This window comes from Nymphalis io, chromosome 4, assembly GCF_905147045.1.
Source record: "Nymphalis io chromosome 4, ilAglIoxx1.1, whole genome shotgun sequence".
In the NCBI taxonomy this organism is placed as follows: Eukaryota; Metazoa; Arthropoda; class Insecta; order Lepidoptera; family Nymphalidae; genus Nymphalis; species Nymphalis io.
The window spans coordinates 9185065-9205716 of record NC_065891.1 but is presented as its reverse complement, the minus strand read 5'-3'; the positions used below and the strand labels follow the sequence as shown (position 1 = coordinate 9205716).

At 33.5% G+C, this 20652-nt stretch overlaps 4 protein-coding genes across 5 annotated transcripts; 2 read left to right on the top strand and 2 right to left on the bottom strand.

Moving 5' to 3' along the window:
- Positions 1-413: 413 nt before the first annotated feature.
- LOC126781781 (synembryn-A) lies at positions 414-7652 on the bottom strand. Of its 2 annotated transcripts, none has more exons than XM_050506811.1 (8): positions 7418-7652; positions 7206-7345; positions 6652-7120; positions 6329-6534; positions 5311-5449; positions 4856-5099; positions 3866-4083; positions 414-2088 (listed from the first exon to the last, which is right to left on the bottom strand). In XM_050506811.1, exons 1-8 carry the CDS (start codon positions 7496-7498, stop codon positions 1933-1935), a joined length of 1653 nt encoding a protein of 550 aa, XP_050362768.1. In that variant the 5' UTR covers positions 7499-7652; the 3' UTR covers positions 414-1932. The 2 variants fall into 2 exon arrangements, with proteins under 2 accessions (XP_050362768.1, XP_050362769.1); XM_050506812.1 differs by having other exon boundaries at positions 4856-5084.
- A 1241-nt stretch (positions 7653-8893) lies between these two features.
- Positions 8894-12311, top strand: LOC126781783 (NADH dehydrogenase [ubiquinone] 1 alpha subcomplex subunit 9, mitochondrial). Its single transcript, XM_050506813.1, has 7 exons — positions 8894-9042; positions 9225-9418; positions 10190-10413; positions 10510-10713; positions 11285-11446; positions 11698-11884; positions 12033-12311. Exons 1-7 carry the CDS (start codon positions 8997-8999, stop codon positions 12213-12215), a joined length of 1200 nt encoding a protein of 399 aa, XP_050362770.1. The 5' UTR covers positions 8894-8996; the 3' UTR covers positions 12216-12311.
- A 3386-nt stretch (positions 12312-15697) lies between these two features.
- LOC126781785 (40S ribosomal protein S10) lies at positions 15698-17355 on the bottom strand. Its single transcript, XM_050506816.1, has 4 exons — positions 17239-17355; positions 16820-17032; positions 16014-16257; positions 15698-15760 (listed from the first exon to the last, which is right to left on the bottom strand). Exons 2-4 carry the CDS (start codon positions 17017-17019, stop codon positions 15725-15727), a joined length of 480 nt encoding a protein of 159 aa, XP_050362773.1. The 5' UTR covers positions 17020-17032; positions 17239-17355; the 3' UTR covers positions 15698-15724.
- Positions 17356-18638: 1283 nt separating this feature from the next.
- LOC126781784 (splicing factor 3A subunit 2) lies at positions 18639-19809 on the top strand. Its single transcript, XM_050506814.1, has 3 exons — positions 18639-18956; positions 19043-19306; positions 19400-19809. Exons 1-3 carry the CDS (start codon positions 18803-18805, stop codon positions 19765-19767), a joined length of 786 nt encoding a protein of 261 aa, XP_050362771.1. The 5' UTR covers positions 18639-18802; the 3' UTR covers positions 19768-19809.
- The last annotated feature ends 843 nt before the right edge of the window (positions 19810-20652 follow it).

The following is a 20652-nucleotide window of genomic DNA, read 5'->3' as shown; positions in this document are numbered from 1 at the left end:
ATAATACAACACACTCTTTTTTTTATTTACTGAAGAAATTAACTTCAAACTTACGTCGAAATATAGAATAGAATATTGTACACAGAGGATTTCCTTATAGGCCGAAAAGGACCAGGCCTAGGCGGCAAAATTTGTTAAGATTAATTTTAGAAATTCACATACTACATTTTAGGCCTATGAATGAATGTGTACTTCATTCATAGGTCTAAAATGTGTTATGTGTACTTCACCTACACATACACAGATACTATGTGTGTAACAATACATATGCCAAATATATAAAATTCTGAGATATTGTAAATAAAAACAACCATTTTCTGTTAATTTAAATATTTATTTTAAAATACTTAAAGCTTAGAAAGAACGTTTAATAATCAAAAATTTTACTAAAACTTTTTGTTTTAAGCATATACTTAGCTATTCTTATATTTAAATTTAAGAGATATAAAACGATACATCTAAATTGAATAAAACATTTTTGAAAATATCATCTAGTTTCGTAATTCCACTAATATATGTAGTTCTAGATCAAAATCTAGTTATATTTAAAAGTTACAATTTTATTTATATAATAAACAATGCATATACTATGCAAGAAAATATAATAATATAAGTAAATAATTATACTGACTAGACATAACTAGAAAATCTTATAAATAAAATATAACTTTGGCCTATTCTATTTCAAAGTGCATAAAGACAAACACTAAACAGCGACTACACTATGCAATGCGACGAATTTTATTTAATCTTAATTTTTATTTTGCTATAATTGATAAAGAATCGTTATGAATTTAAAATTGAATTGAATATAAATCGATTTAAAATATACACAATAACAGCCCGTCACTTTATTAATTAGAAGTACATATTATATGATATACACGAAAGAAATATTTACTACTTATACAAAGTTATTGAGTGAAATAGAAATAATATTAACTATATTAAAATGTATTTTTGTGTCATAGACAATAAAGAGATATTAACATTCTCTTTTACGGTTATTATATATATTTATCACTGAAAAAAAAAACATTTAAAAACGATTGGAAGATTAAATAAAAAAGTTTGTACGTAATGCTAACACAATTGCACATTATTTATTTATATATAATGAGTTGAGTGTTACTTTTACTCAATATTTCGTCCGTGTTGAATAAAAAAATAACATTACAACCCCAACATCAACTAATAACATCATAAATAAACATATCCGTACCAAATCTGTAGGTACTCAAATTACACACAAAATTATTTCATATTATCATCCGAGAACACAAAGTATAATCCAGTCATTCAAATAATATACTCATTACTATAAAGATGATACATACTTTTTTTAATTGTCACACATTATAACGTGATATCGATAAAATTGTAGTTTATAATTATAATAAAACAGAATATGTCTTCTAGAATGCTCGAAGTGTAAAGGTCGACTCATGTTTACCAGCGCGTAGCGTATCCACTACGTACTGTGGCAGGCACACTAAATTTTCAGTAGTAATTCTAATACACATATCTACCGCTAGATGGCTGATAGAATGTTCATAGGCGCCATTGTAAGGATACACTAGTATAAAAGCCTTTCAAAAAAATTGGGTCATTAAATAATGCACGTAAAATACATGGAGAGTTATCAGCAAATATCTCCTCGTTACTTACAGCTACACTTGATACAACCGTATCAAGATTTAATCATAAATAAATCGGACAAATTATATTAATTTTTCTCTGCTTTTCTCATACTAACTGCGCCGAGACCAGCAGACACCACAGTCAGAGACAGAGAAGAAAAATGTCCTGTGTGTACCAGGTCGTGCTTGTACGGATACGCTACGCGAACAATCAGGTTTTAATATGAGCATAGATAATATACGGAATATATTGCTGTCAGTGCTGAGACTTGTCTGGAGTCGTCGAATGTAGTTAGGACTGCGGGCGGTTGGGGGGGCACTCGCGCATCTCGAGCACGTGGTCGAGGGGCTGCGGGCGGCCGTCGGGCCCGATGCGCGCCGGCTTCACCGCGCCGTCCGACAGCATCTTGTCGAACAGGTTCACCAGCTTCATCGCCTCGCATTCTTTCTAAAAGTTATAACGATCATTTATATTAGATCAACGATAAAGGCACATAATCTTAAGGAAAATTGTGACTATGAAGAAAAAATGAAATAAAGGATTTTGTCATCATCTTCTACGTTCACCTACTATAATGATGTTATGGTTGTGCATCTTAATCCTTTCTGATATTATAAATGCGATTAATAGTCATTGGCCAGAACAGGACCAGCGCTTACAGCTGACGGTTATGCGCTTCTATTACTACTACTAAAAATTAAGTACCACAGTTCTAACTAGAGATTAGAGATATTATGATAAATTATTCATCTATTAAAACAATGAGGATATAAACTTAAAAAAAAAAACATATAGATTTAGATGTATTTGTAATAATGATAAATGTGGTTTTTTAACGGAAACGAAAATACCTGTAATACATTTGTATAAGTTTACATTAGTTAGCCGCAGATCCAATGAAATCCCCTTGCGGTTAGCGTTTGTGAGGTTTGAACGTAACTACATAGATTATCATTATTGAATTCTAGGCAACGATGTGAAACTTTCATGCAAATATCTGCTACTTGGTAATTTTGGGTTACAACATTAATTAAATTGCTTTTCCCACTATAACACCAAACACTAAACGACACAAAGGGTCGTATTTCTATATTTTTTTCACTGGACGTATAAGATCAGTCGCTGAATAGAAAATGAAAAGTATTTGGTAAATCTATATATATCAGCTTATCGCCGTTCACTGCTGGACGAAAGCCTCCCCCATAGAACGCCAACCATCCCGATCATTTAGGATGTAAGGGATGTAAGGGGAGTCGACAGCGATCTTAGACTCCCTACCGTCAACCTTACCTGCCCGTGGTGCATCCTGCTGATCAACGACCTACGCTCTGGCGATCGATATCGTGGCGGTATAACCACACAAATTCTGGAATCCGAAAATGCAAATCCTGATAGTGCGCAGCACTAGATTAGATTATTATAGCTATCAGCGAAAGATTTCCAGCTACTGCGGTCACCAACCCGTCCGCCAAGCGTGGTGACTAAGGCAATAAAGCCCCCTAAATTTGGTAAATACGTCATTGAAAAGAAAATCGAATCCTGGAAGAAGTGGTAGAAGAAGTAAAGATAGAAAACACCTTGGATTTTAAGTTAACATGACATCATTGGTCGAGATCTAATAAAATAACTATATTGTTTATTACGGATTTATGAAAAAACTAATTAATTTCAATTAATAATAAGGTAGGAATATAAGTAAAGTGGAATAGCGTTCTACTTAACTACTTATACTAATACGAATACGTAATATAAATAGAAATATATTCAGATCCGTCCAGAATAATTCAATTATGAAACATGGCAGATCTTTGTGTAAGACCGTCTGGCCACCTAACCAGTTACCAATATCGCCAAACGATAAGTGAGCTAGTGCAATACTCAACTGCAAGCTCTTCTGGGTAGATACCACCCACTCAGATTCTCATCAGATTCTCTAGCGCTAAACAGCAATGCATAGTATTGTTGCGTTCCGTTGAGTTTAAAGAAAGGAAAGGTGAGTGAGCCAGTGTAACTACAGGCACAAGGGTATGTCCCTTGTGCCTATAGTTCTCGATATCTATCTTCAATATGCATCTTCGTTCCCAAGGTTGGTGGCGTATTGTGATTATATTTCTTACAACGCCAATATCTTTAGGTGGCGCCGATCCCTTACCGTTCCTAATCTGTTTACTATATAAGAAAAAAATCATAAATAATCGCACATTAGAATCAAAAGAATGTTAACCTGCTCGTCGGTCATGCCCTCGAACGGGTTCGACCGGGGCGGTCTTGTGCATCCCACGACTGGGTCGATGCGAGGTTGTGCTTCCAAATACTCTTCCGTATCCGAGTCCTCACTGCTCGAAGAGTACAGCACGGGCCCGCGGCTGCTGCCCATCAAACCCTTTTGTGCTAAGTGACCGGCTGCGTTGCCGAATCCAGTATACTTGACCATACGACCCACTGAAACAAAAAAGTATATTGTTATATGTAGAAATATAGTTCTGCTAACCGAATTTCGCAGGAGATATTATAGTTAAGTCCAGTAAAGATCAGTCTTACAGTCTCAAATCTGAGTCCAATTCTGGAACGAGATCTGGCACCGGACCACAACTTTAATATATTTATATTTGATATTGACCGATGAAAGTTTTGTCAATATATTTTGGCTAATCTATTTGAATCATCTGGCCTCAGAAGTGAATTATAAACACAAATGAAACATATGAGAAGTCAGTGGTGCTATCTCGGGTTTGACGAGCCACTAAACTACAGTAACAGCCTGTTAATGTTCCACTGCTGGGCTAAGGCCTCCTCTCCATTTTGAGAAGGTGTGGAGCTTATTCCACCACGCTGCTCCAATGCGGGTTGGTAGAATACACATGTGGCAGAATTTCAATGAAATTAGACACATGCAGGTTTCCTCACGATGTTTTCCTTCACCGTCAAGCACGAGATGAATTATAAACACGAATTAAGCACATGAATATTCAGTGGTGCTTTATTCCTAGACTAACTATAACCAATTAATTATTATTATAAAAAACTAGCTACCCTAGAATAAAAATCGACATGAGACACGTATATCATAATAAATACGCGTTCAGATATGCTTAACATATTCTTTAAATTCAATTTCCATTCATGAACTAACAAATAAAGCCAGAACTAGGTTCTAGTTCTAATGAATAAAAAAAATATATTGAAGGAATATATAAATATATATAACGCTCACCTTTCTCTTTGCACAGAATGAATAGAAACTCGGCGACCAGATCCCTAACAGATGTCACAGGGGTAGTAAGAAGCCTGCACAGCTGATTACGAAGTGTGTGCCCTTTCTCAGGCGGTCTAGAGACATCTCGCAAGGGTGGCAACACAACTAGCCTTAAATACTTCCTTTGAGCTCGACAACCGCGGGCGCTCTTGTTCAAAACCGTCAATATTGGGGACAGATTTTCATACTGATTTTTAGTACCCTGAAATAATATAACAATAGTTTTTCAATATATTAAAAAACATAAATTATAATTAATGAAAAAAAAGGGTTTTAGTCATTTTGCAGATTTCCCTTAAATATAATTTTCTTTATCTATATATTTATTTAATATTATAACATATATATTTTGTATTTAAAAAAAACAGTATCCAGTAATAATAAAATTCTCGGTCTATTTAAAACAAACTTACTGTGGTTATTGAGAGTCTATATTGCAAAAGCTGAAGCAAGGCTTGTAAAGCATCCATGTTCCTGCCATCATATATGTTTTGTGCTGTTTCCCCATCATTCAACTCCGGGGTCAAATACTGATAGAAAACCGGTGGAATACTAGAGAATAATAAAAAAGCCTTATCATTTACTATACTATACTATATTATTATTAGTAACAGAGATGTTAATTGGTAGGAAATATGAAATTTCAAATCTTGATATTGATATTTTACCAATTTCATATAGTTATGGAATATCCATAGCTATATCTGAAATTTGGTTATTAATTAGATTATTGAATAGATTATTTAAGAATTGTAAAAGGAAAATACAAATCACAAGGTAACAATTTGACCTTATTTGTAAGTTAGTATATTTTATTACAATCATAGAAAAAACAAACAACAATAATCAAGCCTTAATAGCCTTAAAACAGATTAATGTAGTTAATCTTTTTAAGTAGATAATACTGTATGTAAAAACAAAATAATACTAACTAATAATATACATTTTTTTATCAGATTTAGTTTCGGTTTCAGGTCAATTTTTATTTCAGATATATCAATGGTTTCGGTTACTGTTATGGAGCTCCATAGCATCCCTATTAAGTATGAAGGTTGATCATTAATAATTATTTATATTTAAAATAAATACAATAACAAAGAGCCGAAATGGCCCAGTGGTATGAATGTGTGAATCTTACCCGATAATCATGGATTCAAGCCCAGGCAAGCATGTGCTTAATTTGTGACAATAATTCATCTCATACTCGATGTGAAGGAAAACATAGGGAGGAACCCTGCATGTGTCTAATTTCACTGAAATTCTCCCACATGTGTATTCCACCGACTGATATTGGAGCAGGGTAGTGGAATAAAGACCAAACCTTCTCCTCAAAAGAGGAGAGGAAGCCCAGTAGTGAGACATTCACAGGCTGATATTGTACAATAATATAGTTATAGTGTCTGAATTAATTACTCTAACTTTGTTACTTACCTGGTCAATAAGTTAGCAATATTACTGTGTAGCTCCATCAATTTCTCTTGTGTTGGTACATGAGCATATAGCAACGTAGTTAATGCTGGCATTAGTCTTAGGTACATTCCCTCATCTTCTTCACTCACTGGCTCCTCCGAACCAGAATGCAACATGAGGTTGAACTGAGTCTTTAATATTTCACACATTATTGCTTGTTGATTCTCCTAAATAAAATAAAAAAATCCAGTATTATAGTAATTATAGCACTCAAATTGAAATAAAATATGGTTTCTTATATTCTATTGATACACTCATATTGTTTATTAAGTAAAAAATTTTACCTGTAAATAACAGTTATGGGACCCCTCAATCACATCACTAACTCCAGCAACCTCCATTTGAGGCTCTGTTGCTTCAACAACAAGCTCATTCAAACAGCTTATCAAGTAATCCATTCCATGTAAATCATTTTTTATTTTAGCCTTTATGTCTTGTCTTAAGGCTGTCAAAATGAATAACAATTTCATATCAAACAGCATTATTTCATCTTTAAAGGATATTTCTTTATAGGAGCGTAATCTTGCTACTAGCCCCTGGGCTATACTAGTGTGTGCACACAACGCCCGTGCCACTTCACTGTTGAAAGCTATGTTGCACAAACATTTTAGTGCCTCAACAACCACTTCCTTAACAGGCATATCAGCATCCATTGTATCTTCTGGATCAACGAAGTTGAACAAACCTGCTTTTTCTATTAATGTTACGATCCATTTTTCGCAGATCAAACTCTCAAGTTCAGTTTTATCTCGGCTAAATTGGAATTAAAATAAACATTGTACATTCTGATTTCAACTATTTCGCTGCAGTGTATTAATATTAGAATTAAGAAAATTACCTTAAAAGCCTTATTGTAGCTAAGCACAGAACATGAATACTTTCTGAAGATTTTGACTGAAGATGTTGAAATAACGTTGCCCATAACGAAACACGTCTGTTATTCGACAATAGGAAAGGAAACGAAAACACGTTGTCATTCTGGAAAATATTTTAAATTTATAATCTGAAACTAGTAATAACTTAGATTTATAGTACCTATTGAAAACTTACAACTTTTAAAAAATTCTCTAGTATTTGCGTGATTTCTCTGAAATTATTACCGCTTAAAACGGTTATTTCGTCTTCGTTCATAATTATAATTTAGCAATACTGTTTTTACTAATTTAATTCGCTTAGTTTCGAAGCTGATTATAACTTTTACTTAGTCCAAATGAAAACAGCGACCAATTTTAATTACAAATGATAAATATGACAATTGACAATTGACATGACATGAGTGCCCTCAGTCCCGGTCCCATACTATTGACATTTCAAAAAAGACAGAGCAGCGTAGACAGAGAAACTTCTCTGTCTACGCAGAGCAGCTTCAAACTATAAGCTATGTAGAGGTAAGGAGAAGTATTTTTGTGTATAAAAAGTATCCCTCAAAATTTACGAAAATTAGATGGTTCTGCTGGAGCTAGAGGGTAAAATTTGAAGGACGTGCTAATTTAAATTTAAAGTTAGAGTAAAAACCTGCATATATTAAAGTTATAAACCTTCAACTCTTAAGAAAACAGATAATAATTTTATGTCACCACATGTGGCACCATCGCACATAAGGAGAAATTGAATGGAAATGTTGCTAGGAAAGGTTTTTAAAGCCAGTCAACAAAGCTATTTGAACTATTAAAGCAATGATCAAGAAACGTGAATTTAAAAGTTCTGCGGAATTTTCTGATAAAAGTCAAATTTATGATTATAGCAGGCCCATTGCCCAATTGCTTTTTATTGACTGCAATAACTTATTACAATTGAAATACAGACAGCAGTTGCAAGGCATGATTAAGAAACCCAAGGGATTTAGCACACACTCTAAGTAAAGTTAACGGGAATGTGTGTGTAATGTAGGTTACATAACGGGTAGTTAGCCTGTTAGTACGTACTTTTCTGCATCCCTGGCATTATAAGTGCAAATTTGATGCGTTAAGCTTTTACTTCTTAACTACTATAAAACTAACAAATAAACTCATTTTCGCATTTATAATATTAGTTAGGGCATATTTTAAAACACTTATAATAAGAAATATATGGATCAGAAGATTGATAAAACTACAATTTTATTAAATATTACTTTGACATTTTGAATCCTTTTATCACCCCGACCAATATATCGGAGTTATTTAAAAAAAATGTAATTCGCTTGTGCTTTTTAAAACTATTAACTATATTTAAATTAAAATCAAATAGGTTCTGAGCATTTAGGCTATACAATAGGTAAGAATAAGATATTACATTATGTACTTTTTCAAAAAACTCTTAAAAATACATTGTCAATAATATTATTCCGAAATTACTTTGCTTACGTTTTTACAGGTATGGGTACTATATCTAAAACGTTTATACGTTTAAAATTATTCGGACATAATTTTGTTTTAAGCGGCTTTCTATTACTACTGTAATCGATTTTATATATTTTATGCAAAGAAATTTAGATTAATAATTTATAGCCTACATTTAGGGACACTGATTTTTTGACACTGACAAAATAATTTGACTTTTCAAGATAGCTACAAAATAACTTATTTCAGAATCAAAGAAGACCAGGTTAAGGTCTTATCATATAAAGGTAATTTGGAAAGGCCTGAAAATGGCTCCAGTAGCTTTAACAGGCCATTTGGCAACTAAAATTATACGTAAGTTGACTCACTATTATACATTTTTCTATAATAATCAAATATAAAAAGCTCTTACATAATTAGCAGCTTATATTTGTCATTTTCCTATACAATAAAAATAAATTGCCTGTTTTGAACAATTTCAATAAAATAAGTACCGTAAACAACTTAATTTCGTTATTATTTTAACCGATTACTAGCTAAAAATGGATACATGAGTATTGTTTACATCAAGTCTGCGCAATATAGCAGCGATGGAAAACTCAATTTGGCTTCTTACAAGAGAGGAACTGGTGGTCGTAGTAGCTTCAATGGTGTCGTGGCGACCGTATTTGGCTGTACAGGGTTTGTTGGTCGTTATGTTTGCAACAAGCTTGGCAAAACAGGTACCCAGGTCAGTGGCTGTATAACAATTTTATAATATAATATATAAATAATATGTAATAATGCACATGTTGCATTATTTCATCATTATAATTGGTCATTCTGTCACAAATTTTTAATAGCAGCCCGGAGTTTGTAAGTTGAAAGTGTGTACACTCTCGTGCCTCAGAAAGCATGTAAAACCGTTGGTCCTGCATCTGAACTCTTTCGGATTGCTGTTCCATCAGATTATGAGAGTTTGGGTATAGAGACTGCACTTTGTTTGCGCACACACTTGTGCAGTTGGCTAATCTATCTTGAGATTGCCCCCTTAGCTGAAATCGGTCTGAAGGACCTTATAATCACCTTGCCTCCAAATTTTCAGTGCTAGATATTTTTGATGCTAGCATTTAAATTACTTATATTATACATTTGTCTATTTACCATTAATATTGGATCAATCTAATGTTCATTTTTGCTGTTGTGAATGTTTATGTAATTCTTTCTTTAGTGAGCAACTAGATTTATATTTACTTATTTGTCATTATTGTTGTGTCGTTAACTGTTGTTGTGTCAAATAAATACAAATATGTTAAAAAGGCAAACATTGCTTAAAAATTTATAAACTGACAAGTGCATTCCATTCTGTTTATCTGTACAGGATCGAAAATGTGTTTTCATTTAAGTAGAATATTTGTTTGCATACGCCTAATATTAAGGATATTATCTAGTATAAATAATAGATAGAAAACTTTTTACAAATATACACTTAGTTAAATTTAAATAAAAACACAAATTTCAGATGATATTGCCTTATAGAGGAGACTTCTATGATGTCCAAAGGTTGAAAGTTTGCGGTGATCTTGGTCAAGTTTTATTCACACCATTTCACTTACAAGATGATGAATCCATTGCCAAAGCAGTCCGTTATTCCAATGTTGTGATTAACCTAATTGGGCGAGACTATGAGACTAAAAACTTTAAGTTTAATGATGTACATGTTGATGGAGCCAGGCGTCTAGCAAGGTAATAAAAAAACAATATTCCTTGATTAGATTTTATTAAGCATTTGGTCATTGTATTATAAATATTTAAAGTATAAAATAATTTAAAACATTACAGAATCAGTAGAGAAATGGGAGTAGAGAGATTTATCCATTTATCCTATTTAAATGCTGAGGAACATCCAACTCCTCTTGTTATGAAGAAACCATCCATGTTTAAAATCAGCAAGTACTTGGGTGAATGTGCTGTTAGAGAGGAGTTTCCTACTGCAACAATTCTTAGAGCTTCTGATATCTATGGTTCAGAAGACAGATTCCTAAGGTATTTAGGTCTTATTACTTTATATATACTAATATATTATTAGCTTTGCTCGCTGTCCATTTCTGTACCCCTGACAATATATATGAATTTTGCATGATGATTGTATGAGTAGTTTAGGAGTAAAAGAAACAAACAAACAAGTAAACTTACTTTTGCATTTATCATTTAAAGTTACAGCAGTTAGTATTTACAGCATTCACATCTCTTTAACATTGTCACAGTGTAGCAAGCATTGTCAATATTACAGTGAAAATGTGTTTATCTATACAGATTTACACTCCATCTGGAGGTAACCACTTACCATCAGTGGGCCATTGCCTATCTGGCTGGTACTAGTTGATATAAATTAAAATTAACATTAATCTATTTATCAATCTGTGTCACTATTGGGTTTGCTTTACATACCTACTGTATACTTTGAAAGAGATTATTGCTAGTCTCAATTTTTATGTATTTTTTTCAAATCCCAAGGATACAAATTCTGTTCCTCATTCATTAAGCTTACATTTCTCAAACAAATTGATATTGTTCACATAAAAATGCAATTGTGTACACTTTTTTCTCCTTTTAGAGCTTTTGCATCCATCTGGCGCATTCATAGCCATATAATGTCACTGTATAAAAATGGTGAAGCGACTATTAAGCAACCAGTGTATGTCAATGATGTGGCACAGGCCATCCTCAATGCTGCCCGTGACCCAGACACCAGATGCATGACATATCAAGCGGTTGGGTAAGTACAATAAAAGAAAGAAAAAAAATGAAATTTTAATTGTTAACAAAATATGAAAGCTATTTGATATATATAATAGATAAAACAATACTTTCTATATTTAAGTACATTAGTAGTATCATTGATTGTATTATCAGATAAAATTTGATTCAAATATTCACATACATTACACTCACCAATTTTTTTGAAAGTTAGTACTTTTATTACAAAAATATGTAGCATTATTTTGTCTATAACCATGCTCTTTTCAGACCTAAACGTTATCTGCTGCGTGACCTAGTCATCTGGTTCTACGAATTAATGCGAAAAGATAAGAGTTCAGGATTCCGTGTAGTGGATATGAAATATGACCCTCTTTTGCCCCTTAAGGTTATGGTGGTTAACATGATATCACCAGCTTATCCATTTGGAAACTTGTGCTGGGAAAGCTTGGAAAAGGTAAATTTATAAAAGGCTTTGATTAAATTAGTGTTATATAAATAAAACATACCAACCATATGCTTATATCAATTTCAATTTATTAGACCTTTTGTCTACAATAACATTCCAATTTATAATACAAGTAATGCTTTTTTTTATTATACAGGAAGCTACTACGGACATTCTTGTAAAAGGAATGCCCACTCTAGAGGATCTTGGAGTCACCCTCACAAACATGGAAGACCAAGTTCCATGGGAATTGAAGCCCTACCGTGCCTATCAGTACTACATTGACAAACTTGGAGAGTTCCCTAGGCCTCCTAACCCTAAAGTACAACCAGCATATTAAAAGTAAATGCTATTTAGCAGTCAAATGTAAAACATGTGAACACTACTTCACGTTGTAGAATGTTTAAATGAATAAATTATGTTTCGTTTTACAAAACGTTTTGTTTATATCGCAATAATTCAACAAATTATAATCTATACTAGCAAAACCCGCAGCTTCGCCAGCATGGAATTCAATTAATGACGATAATCTTTCAAAATCTGACATTTTAACATACATAATGCCTATTTGAATTATACTCGTAAATATTTAAATTATTAAAATGATATGAATGAATGAATGATATGATGGCAAATAGCCATTTTAACTTAAAAACTGCCTCAGTTATTTTGAAATCACAGACAGACACTTCCATTTTGTTTATTTGTAATGATAAGCCTCAAATAGTAATATACATACTAAGATATGTAAATATCATAAAGTTGTTATAACTTTTGTTAGACCCAACCGATTTTCATGAAATAAAAGTTAAACCTTGGAATACTTATAATAATTTAGTTATTTGCATTTGTATTTTTTAGCGGTTTTGAAGATATCCGGACAAACAGACAGACAAAAATAAAGATTGTTTAGGTAACTAGCAAATAACTTGAAAAAAAAAACTTATTTTCAAATTACAGACACTAATGTTATTTAATTATAGAAAGATTACAAAGTGGTAGTTTGAATCTTTACATAGAATTAACCTTCAGGATACATAAAAGACTTACATATATGATTCCGTTAAAAGGTTTTTTTGGAGACTAATTTTGTAACGTCAGGTAACGAAAAAAGTCGAGGAATCAGAGTCGTCTCTATAGACGACAATAGGCGATACCGAACTCTCGTCTCAAGAGTTATTATAAATACAATAACGAATAGGGTTAGTAAACTAAAAATGGAATGTTTAACCTATCAAATTCAATATGTTACATAATTGTTTAATCGGTTATACAGAATTATTATATGATTTATATCATTAAATTTGATTATTTAAGAGTTTATAATATGATATTGAAATATTGCTTCTTGTATTGTTAAAATAAATAATATTACTTTATATGTTATTTCTTTTCGTTAGCAGACAAGTTATATAGTTTTTATACACTGGCCGCCAAAAAAATCGACCCACCCGTATTTTTTTACTTACAAAGTTGTTATCTTAACTATGCGACGACCTAGGTGGATTGTTTTACTTATGGGACATACATTTAACATTTTATTACCCACTTGATATTGATTTGGAGGAGTTGTAAGTGTTATTGAGGATATTTGGAATATTTTTAAAGTATTGATAAGAAAACGTTACTTTGTGCACAAAGTGCATGGTTAGTTTATTTCCAGTTCTTAACGCGGAGTCATCTCGGTTCGATGTTTATTATTGATTAAGTGTATGAAACTTTGTTGAAACAATAATTTTAATAAGTTTAAACATAAAAAATGGATACTACTGAAGCAGAAGCTGCTCAAGTCGTAGCTCTTATTCATGAGGGGTTAAGTCAGCGAAATGTGGCTAGAACACTAAAATTAAGTAGTTCAGCGGTGCGAAGAGTGTACAAACGCTACTTGGAGACTGGGGAGTATCGCCGGAGACCAGGATCTGGCAGAGGGCGTGTCACGAACCCGACCGATGACCGTTTTATTGGTTTGACGTCTTTAAGAAACTGACATCTTTCGGCTGTTGACGTTCAAGGTAGACTCCGAGAAAGTCGTAGAGTGTCTGTGAGTGAAAGTACTGTAAGAAGAAGACTTCGAGAGCAAAACTTAACCCCTCACAAGCCAGCAACAGGACCAAAACTCACAGCATCCCATCGACAAGCAAGACTACAATTTGCTAGGCAGCACGTCGATTGGACACTGGACCAATGGGAGACAGTATTGTTCAGTGATGAAAGCCGAATGTCTCTAGTAGGCTCTGATGGACGACGTAACGTCATGCGAAGGCCAGGAGAACGCTACTCTCAGTGTTGCATTCGAGAAACAGTCCGATTTGGTGGAGGCTCTACAATGTTTTGGGGAGGTATTTCTTTGACGGGACGCACAGAGCTGGTTTTTTCCGTAATCGTGCTGTTAATGCTGAAACTTAAATAACGGACATTCTGGAGCCTCATGTGATGCCTTACGCTGGATATATTGGGGATAATTTCCAACTTATGCACTTATATTTTACTGGTGGTAGAGCTTTGTGCAAGCTCGTCTGGGTAGGTACCACCCACTCATCAGATATTCTACCGCAAAACAGCAGTACTTAATATTGTTGTGTTCCGGTTTGAAGGGTGAGTGAGCCAGTGTAATTACAGGCACAAGGGACATAAAATCTTAGTTCCCAAGGTTGGTGGCGCATTGGCTGTATAAGCGATGGTTAACATTTCTTACAATGCCAATGTCTAAGGGCGTTTGGTGACCACTTACCATCAGGTGGCCCACATGCTCGTCCGCCTTCCTATTATAAAAAAAAAAAAAAGACAACGCACGACCTCACGTCGCTAGAATTGTTAAAGACTATCTCAGGGAAGTCGAAGTTCCAGTTATGCAGTGGCCAGCCAATAGTCCGGACTTAAACCCGATAGAGCACCTCTGGGACCAGCTAAAACGTACGGTTCGAGCACGAAATCCAATTCCAGAAACCCTGAATCAACTGGAAGCTGCCCTAACTGAAGAATGGCAACGGACCCCACAGGAAGACATTAAAAAGCTAATCAGGTCACTTAATAGGCGTATGCAGGCAGTGATTAGGTCAAGAGGAGGAAACACTCCCTATTAAAGTAAGATTTAGGCACCCAAATTTAAAAACAAACGGCATAATCGTTTTGTACACAAAAAAATTAAATTGCGTAAAATTTTGTTTTCGTTTTTTGTCACATATTTACCTAAAAACCTATTTTTTGTGCACTATTTCTGTTTTTGTACAATCCTACAATTGCATTTTTTCATTATCAATCTTAAAAATATGTGGTAGTTTAAAACCATACGATAGCTTTTTTACAAAAAATGTAGGTGGGTCGATTTTTTTGGAGGCCAGTGTATTTTGAAAAATAAGTATGCTATATACATATATACTGGTGGTAGGGCTTTGTGCAAGCTCGTCTGGGTAGGTACCACCCACTCATCAGATATTCTACCGCAAAACAGCAGTACTTGATATTGTTGTGTTCCGGTTTGAAGGGTGAGTGAGCCAGTGCAATTACAGGCACAAGGGACATAAAATCTTAGTTCCCAAGGTTGGTGGCATATTGGCTATAAGCGATGGTTGACATTTCTTACAATGCCAATGTCTAAGGGCGTTTGGTGACCACTTACCATCAGATGGCCCATATGCTCATCCACCTTCCTATTCTATAAAAATAAAAATAAATTAGAATATATATTTTATGAGTGTAAATAACATACTGAACATTAATCATTAATCTATTGTGTATTAAATAATAAAACAATGTAGTTGCTATCTGGTAGCATAATTTAGGAAAATTTGATTAAATAGGAATTGTAAATTATAAACAAAGTGTGGATAATTTTTTTATTAAGCTTAATTAAGGGGCTGGTCTGCCACGTCCAAATCCTCCTCTCTGGAACAATTAAGATATAATATAGTTAACATTACAATTAAATTGTGTTGAAAGGTAATCTTTATTGATGAATTAAACATTACATATTATAATATTTATAGTTTTATTAAAAGAAAATTTATAAAGCAGTCAGCACCAAAATTTGTTTGTCTATTAGTCAGGTTCTCATTCTTCTAAAACTATTCTTCTTTAATTGTATGTAATGAGATAACTTATTAAGAAATAGTGTATAATTAAATTCACTACTACTTACAAATTCAACTCTGCCAGAGCCAGGGCCAACATCAGCCTTCTTATCATGAGGTGCATCCGGTGTTGTAGGTGCACGACGGTACATGGATCTGTCTTCAGCAGAACGTGCTGGGGCATCGGAGCGGCCAACAGCACCACGACGCACTGTCTCAATACGCACTGAGCGCTTAAGTGTGGCTGGCACAATTTCAGGTGGCAGATGGAGGAAGATCCTTAGGTACTCAATACCTTCATTTGTAAGATACCTATAAATATTTATCAATCTTTGTCATTGCATTTAAAAATAGTTTAAGTTTACTGAAATTGATATAGTTCAATGCATTACTTAAACTTGTTATTAATAATAGTAATTTATGTGTTTTCTGAAAATGCTAAGGGCACAATCACAATTATGGAATGTCTTAACATGTAAACATACATAAAAATATATCAAATTCTGATCAAAATAAGCATTAATGAAATTATTATAATATGAATGAGTCTTGAAATAAAAAGATGTTAAGCATATTTAAGATTAATGTGTGTGGTTATTTATTGAGGTTTGCTTAACAGCAACTTGGCAATAGATAACTTATGTTACATTTTTTTAAAAAACCTTATGTCTTAAATGTATCAACATTAAGTGATAATTCCACAATACGAAAATGTTTTTTTAATAAATAAAATTAATTAATCATGGCATCCATTTATCAATGAATTTATAATAATGTAATTAGAAAACTAAATTCTTAAACTGAACATTTTCTTTCACAATGATGCAAAGAAATAGATTTATGAACACATAATAGAGTAATAATCTGTACTTACCAGTAGAAATGCCTCCACGCAAATTGTTCCTTCACATAACCTCTAGATTTTAATGATTGCATTGCCTTAATAACTTGAAGGTTGGGAATCTTTTCAAGATCCGGATGCTTGGGTGCATGGTAATCCTTTTTCGCTACCATAACACCCTCTTTAAAGAGGAATTCATAGATCGCAACGCGATTCTGTTTTGGCATCAACATCTTGACCCACTACCTAAAACATTTTAATGATATTATAGCCAAAAGTTAACCTTTATATTACCTGTTATTTCAACTTCTTTAGCACACAATAATGTGAAATATTGATATTTTAATGGCAGGAATAACATTATAATTAATTTAAAATCAAATGTTTTTACAGTATTTCACTGATTGAAATGATAATTTTAGATTTTTTCAAATTTCACTATAAAACACTACCTTTCGCCTATTTTGACAACAGAAAAGAGGTTAAATATGTTAAACCACAGATTGCCAACACGTTCTGTCATTTATATTTTGACATTAACAGATGCTCACGTTCTAAAACTTTTTTTTCGAAAATGAAAGCTTTTGCGTTTATTACTATTACGAAGACTACAAAACAAACGTGCTAATTAATTATCTTTGTTTTTTTTTAGGTTTTTTTAATGTTATTATATAAATAGTAATCTGTTTCATATTTACACTACATTGTAATATGTTTATTTTTTATGCTTTGTTGGGAATTATATTAAAAATAATTCTTTTTACATGTATCTCTTTGTTTACTGTCTATTTTTTTTCAAGGCATAACTTTATAATTGAACGCTTACTTTTATTTTTATTTTTTGGACTATGTATGGAGTCAATGTAAACGGCGAGTACATCTCACACCTTCGATTTGCCGACGATATCGTCATCATAGCAGAGTCGCTGGAACAACTCACCGAAATGCTGCGTAGCCTAGGCGAGTCTTCCCGGTGTGTCGGTCTCGGTATGAACTTGGACAAGACCAAGGTCATGTTCAATAGGCATGTCGTGCCGGGACCGATATACGTCGAGGGGAAACCTCTCGAAGTTGTTAGTGAATATACCTACCTAGGACAGATAATACAAGTCGGTAGGAACAACTTCGAGAAGGAAGCCGATCGAAGAATTCGCTTGGGATGGGCAGCATTTGGCAACCTTCGTCAAGTCCTCAAGTCGTCTATACCGCAATGTTTGAAGACGAAAGTCTTCAACCAATGCGTCTTACCTGCCATGACATACGGTGCCGAAACGTGGACACTAACTGCGGGACTAGTCCACAAATTCAAAGTCGCTCAGCGTGCTATGGAGCGAGCTATGCTCGGAGTATCTTTGAAGGATAAGATCAGAAATGAGATTATCCGGAAAAGAACCGGAGTCACCGACATAGCTTGCAAAATTAGCAGGCTGAAGTGGCAGTGGGCTGGTCACGTATGTCGTAGGACCGATGGCCGTTGGAGCAGACGAGTCCTAGAGTGGAGACCGCGAATCGGCAAGCGCAGCGTAGGGCGCCCTCCAGCCAGGTGGACCGACGACCTTAAGAAGGTGGCGGGCACCAACTGGATGCGGAAGGCGGAGGACAGGGAGCTTTGGCGCACCTTGGGAGAGGCCTATGTTCAGCAGTGGACAACGATTGGCTGTTGATTTGATTTTGATTTTTTATTTTTTAAAATGAAATTCATTTTACATAATATTTAATTTGGGACTCACTTTCATATAAAACATTTTTTAAATATCAGATGCTGTATTAGTTATTACCTTTGACTAATCTAAAAAAAGTAAAATGTCAATGATCGTCGACAAAGACGTCAAAGAGTATATAAATTATAAACTTCCTATTAAAAAGTTCTTACCAAAGGCGTCTCGCTTGATTATTTGGAATTTTGGATATAGATCATCTCATCAAGTCATACATCTTACAAATTTTAAATATTTAGTGTAGATTTTTATAAATCGCGATTTATTGTTCACAATCATATGAAAAAACGTATATAACATGGATTTTCAAAACCGCCCTGGCGGTAAAACTGGTGGAGGAGGTGTAGCATCATGGTCCGAAAGCAATCGCGATCGACGCGAAAGGTTGCGGCAACTTGCTTTAGAAACCATAGATTTAAATAAAGACCCATATTTTATGAAAAATCATTTGGGTAAGTTTTTAATATGCTAAAATTTATTTAGCGTTGGATTAAAAAAATAAATGATAATCGTATTTTAATTTACAACCCTCTTTCAGGCTCATATGAATGCAAATTGTGTCTGACACTCCACAATAATGAAGGCAGTTACTTGGCTCACACCCAAGGAAAAAAGCATCAAGCTAACTTAGCTCGGAGAGCGGCCAAAGAAGCTAAAGAAGCTCCGCAACAATTAGCCCCTGAGAAACCTAGAATTGAACCTAAAAAGTTTGTCAAAATTGGTCGACCTGGTTATAGAGTAACTAAGCAAAAAGACCCAGAAAATGGACAGCAAAGTTTGCTATTCCAAGTTGATTATCCAGGTACATGCAATATAATAAAAATATATACATCACTGTTTTTATGTAATAAGAGGAATAAATAATACTTAATAATATATATTATAATTATTTCAGAAATTGCAGAAGGTGTACAGCCTAGACATCGCTTCATGTCGGCTTATGAGCAGAAAATTGAACCACCAGATCGTAGATGGCAGTACCTGCTTTTTGCTGCTGAGCCTTATGAAACAATAGCTTTTAAAGTGCCTAGCCGTGAAGTAGAAAAACATGATTCTAAGTTTTGGACTCATTGGAATAAGGATACAAAACAGTTTTTCCTACAATTTGCATTTAAAATGGAACCATTAAGAATGCCTCCACCTCCCCCAAAGATGTGGGAAAACCATGGTATTAGATTGCCTCCACCACCTGGAGCCCCCATGATGGGTGTACCACCCCCACCTCCATTGCTGCCTGTACCCCCACCACCTCCATCTATGTAATTTAGCTAAAGTTGAATATTCATAAATAAATAATTAAAATAAGGTTTTTTTTAACTTAGTAAACCTACATTAAAATATTAATATTATAACAAATCTAAGAGCTTATTACATGATGAATAATTTAATATTTTATTATTAAAAACACATTTTAATATATTATTATTTTCATATACAAACTAGTTTCACTAGACTAAAACTATATTTATATTAGCTCAGTGCAATTACTATTTAAAAACATTTTGAATGTTTTTTGTACACTGATTTTTTATAACTCTTAGCTTAGATATAAATAACAACTAAACAATTTTAAGGCTTAGAGCTGTTGCAAAATCTACATCCTGTTCTCAATATATGGAACAGGCAATATTGTAAACTGCAAAATTCATCTTTTGATTTTCTTCATAGCCGTCAGGTTAGCAAACAAAACTTTTCATACTTAATAGTTGTATAAAGTAGACTTTTAAAAGTAATTAGACGAGCTTAGATTGATATTTTATTTTATCAATATGTAGCTTAGTATTATAATCGTAGTGGTAACATCTCAATTCCTGTATTAATTTAACAACTCGCTTATTAATTGTTCATTTTGGCTTTGATTCAGTGAATTAAACTTGCGATTAAATTTTTTATTCTTCTGTCAATCAAATGTAGCAAGAAGTGCTATAGCTGTATTAAAATTTGAAAATGGCCTTTCGATTATTTCATTCAATTAAAATTCTATACTTTATCTTTATTTCTTTAAATATGGTTATGCGTTATATGATAAAAATAACTAAGAAGCAACTTTTTTATACAGACATATATTTTTATTAACACGCTTTACGCAGAAACTATAAATAAAAAGTTAGTAACTACTACTTATTACTTTTTTTATTTATATTATTT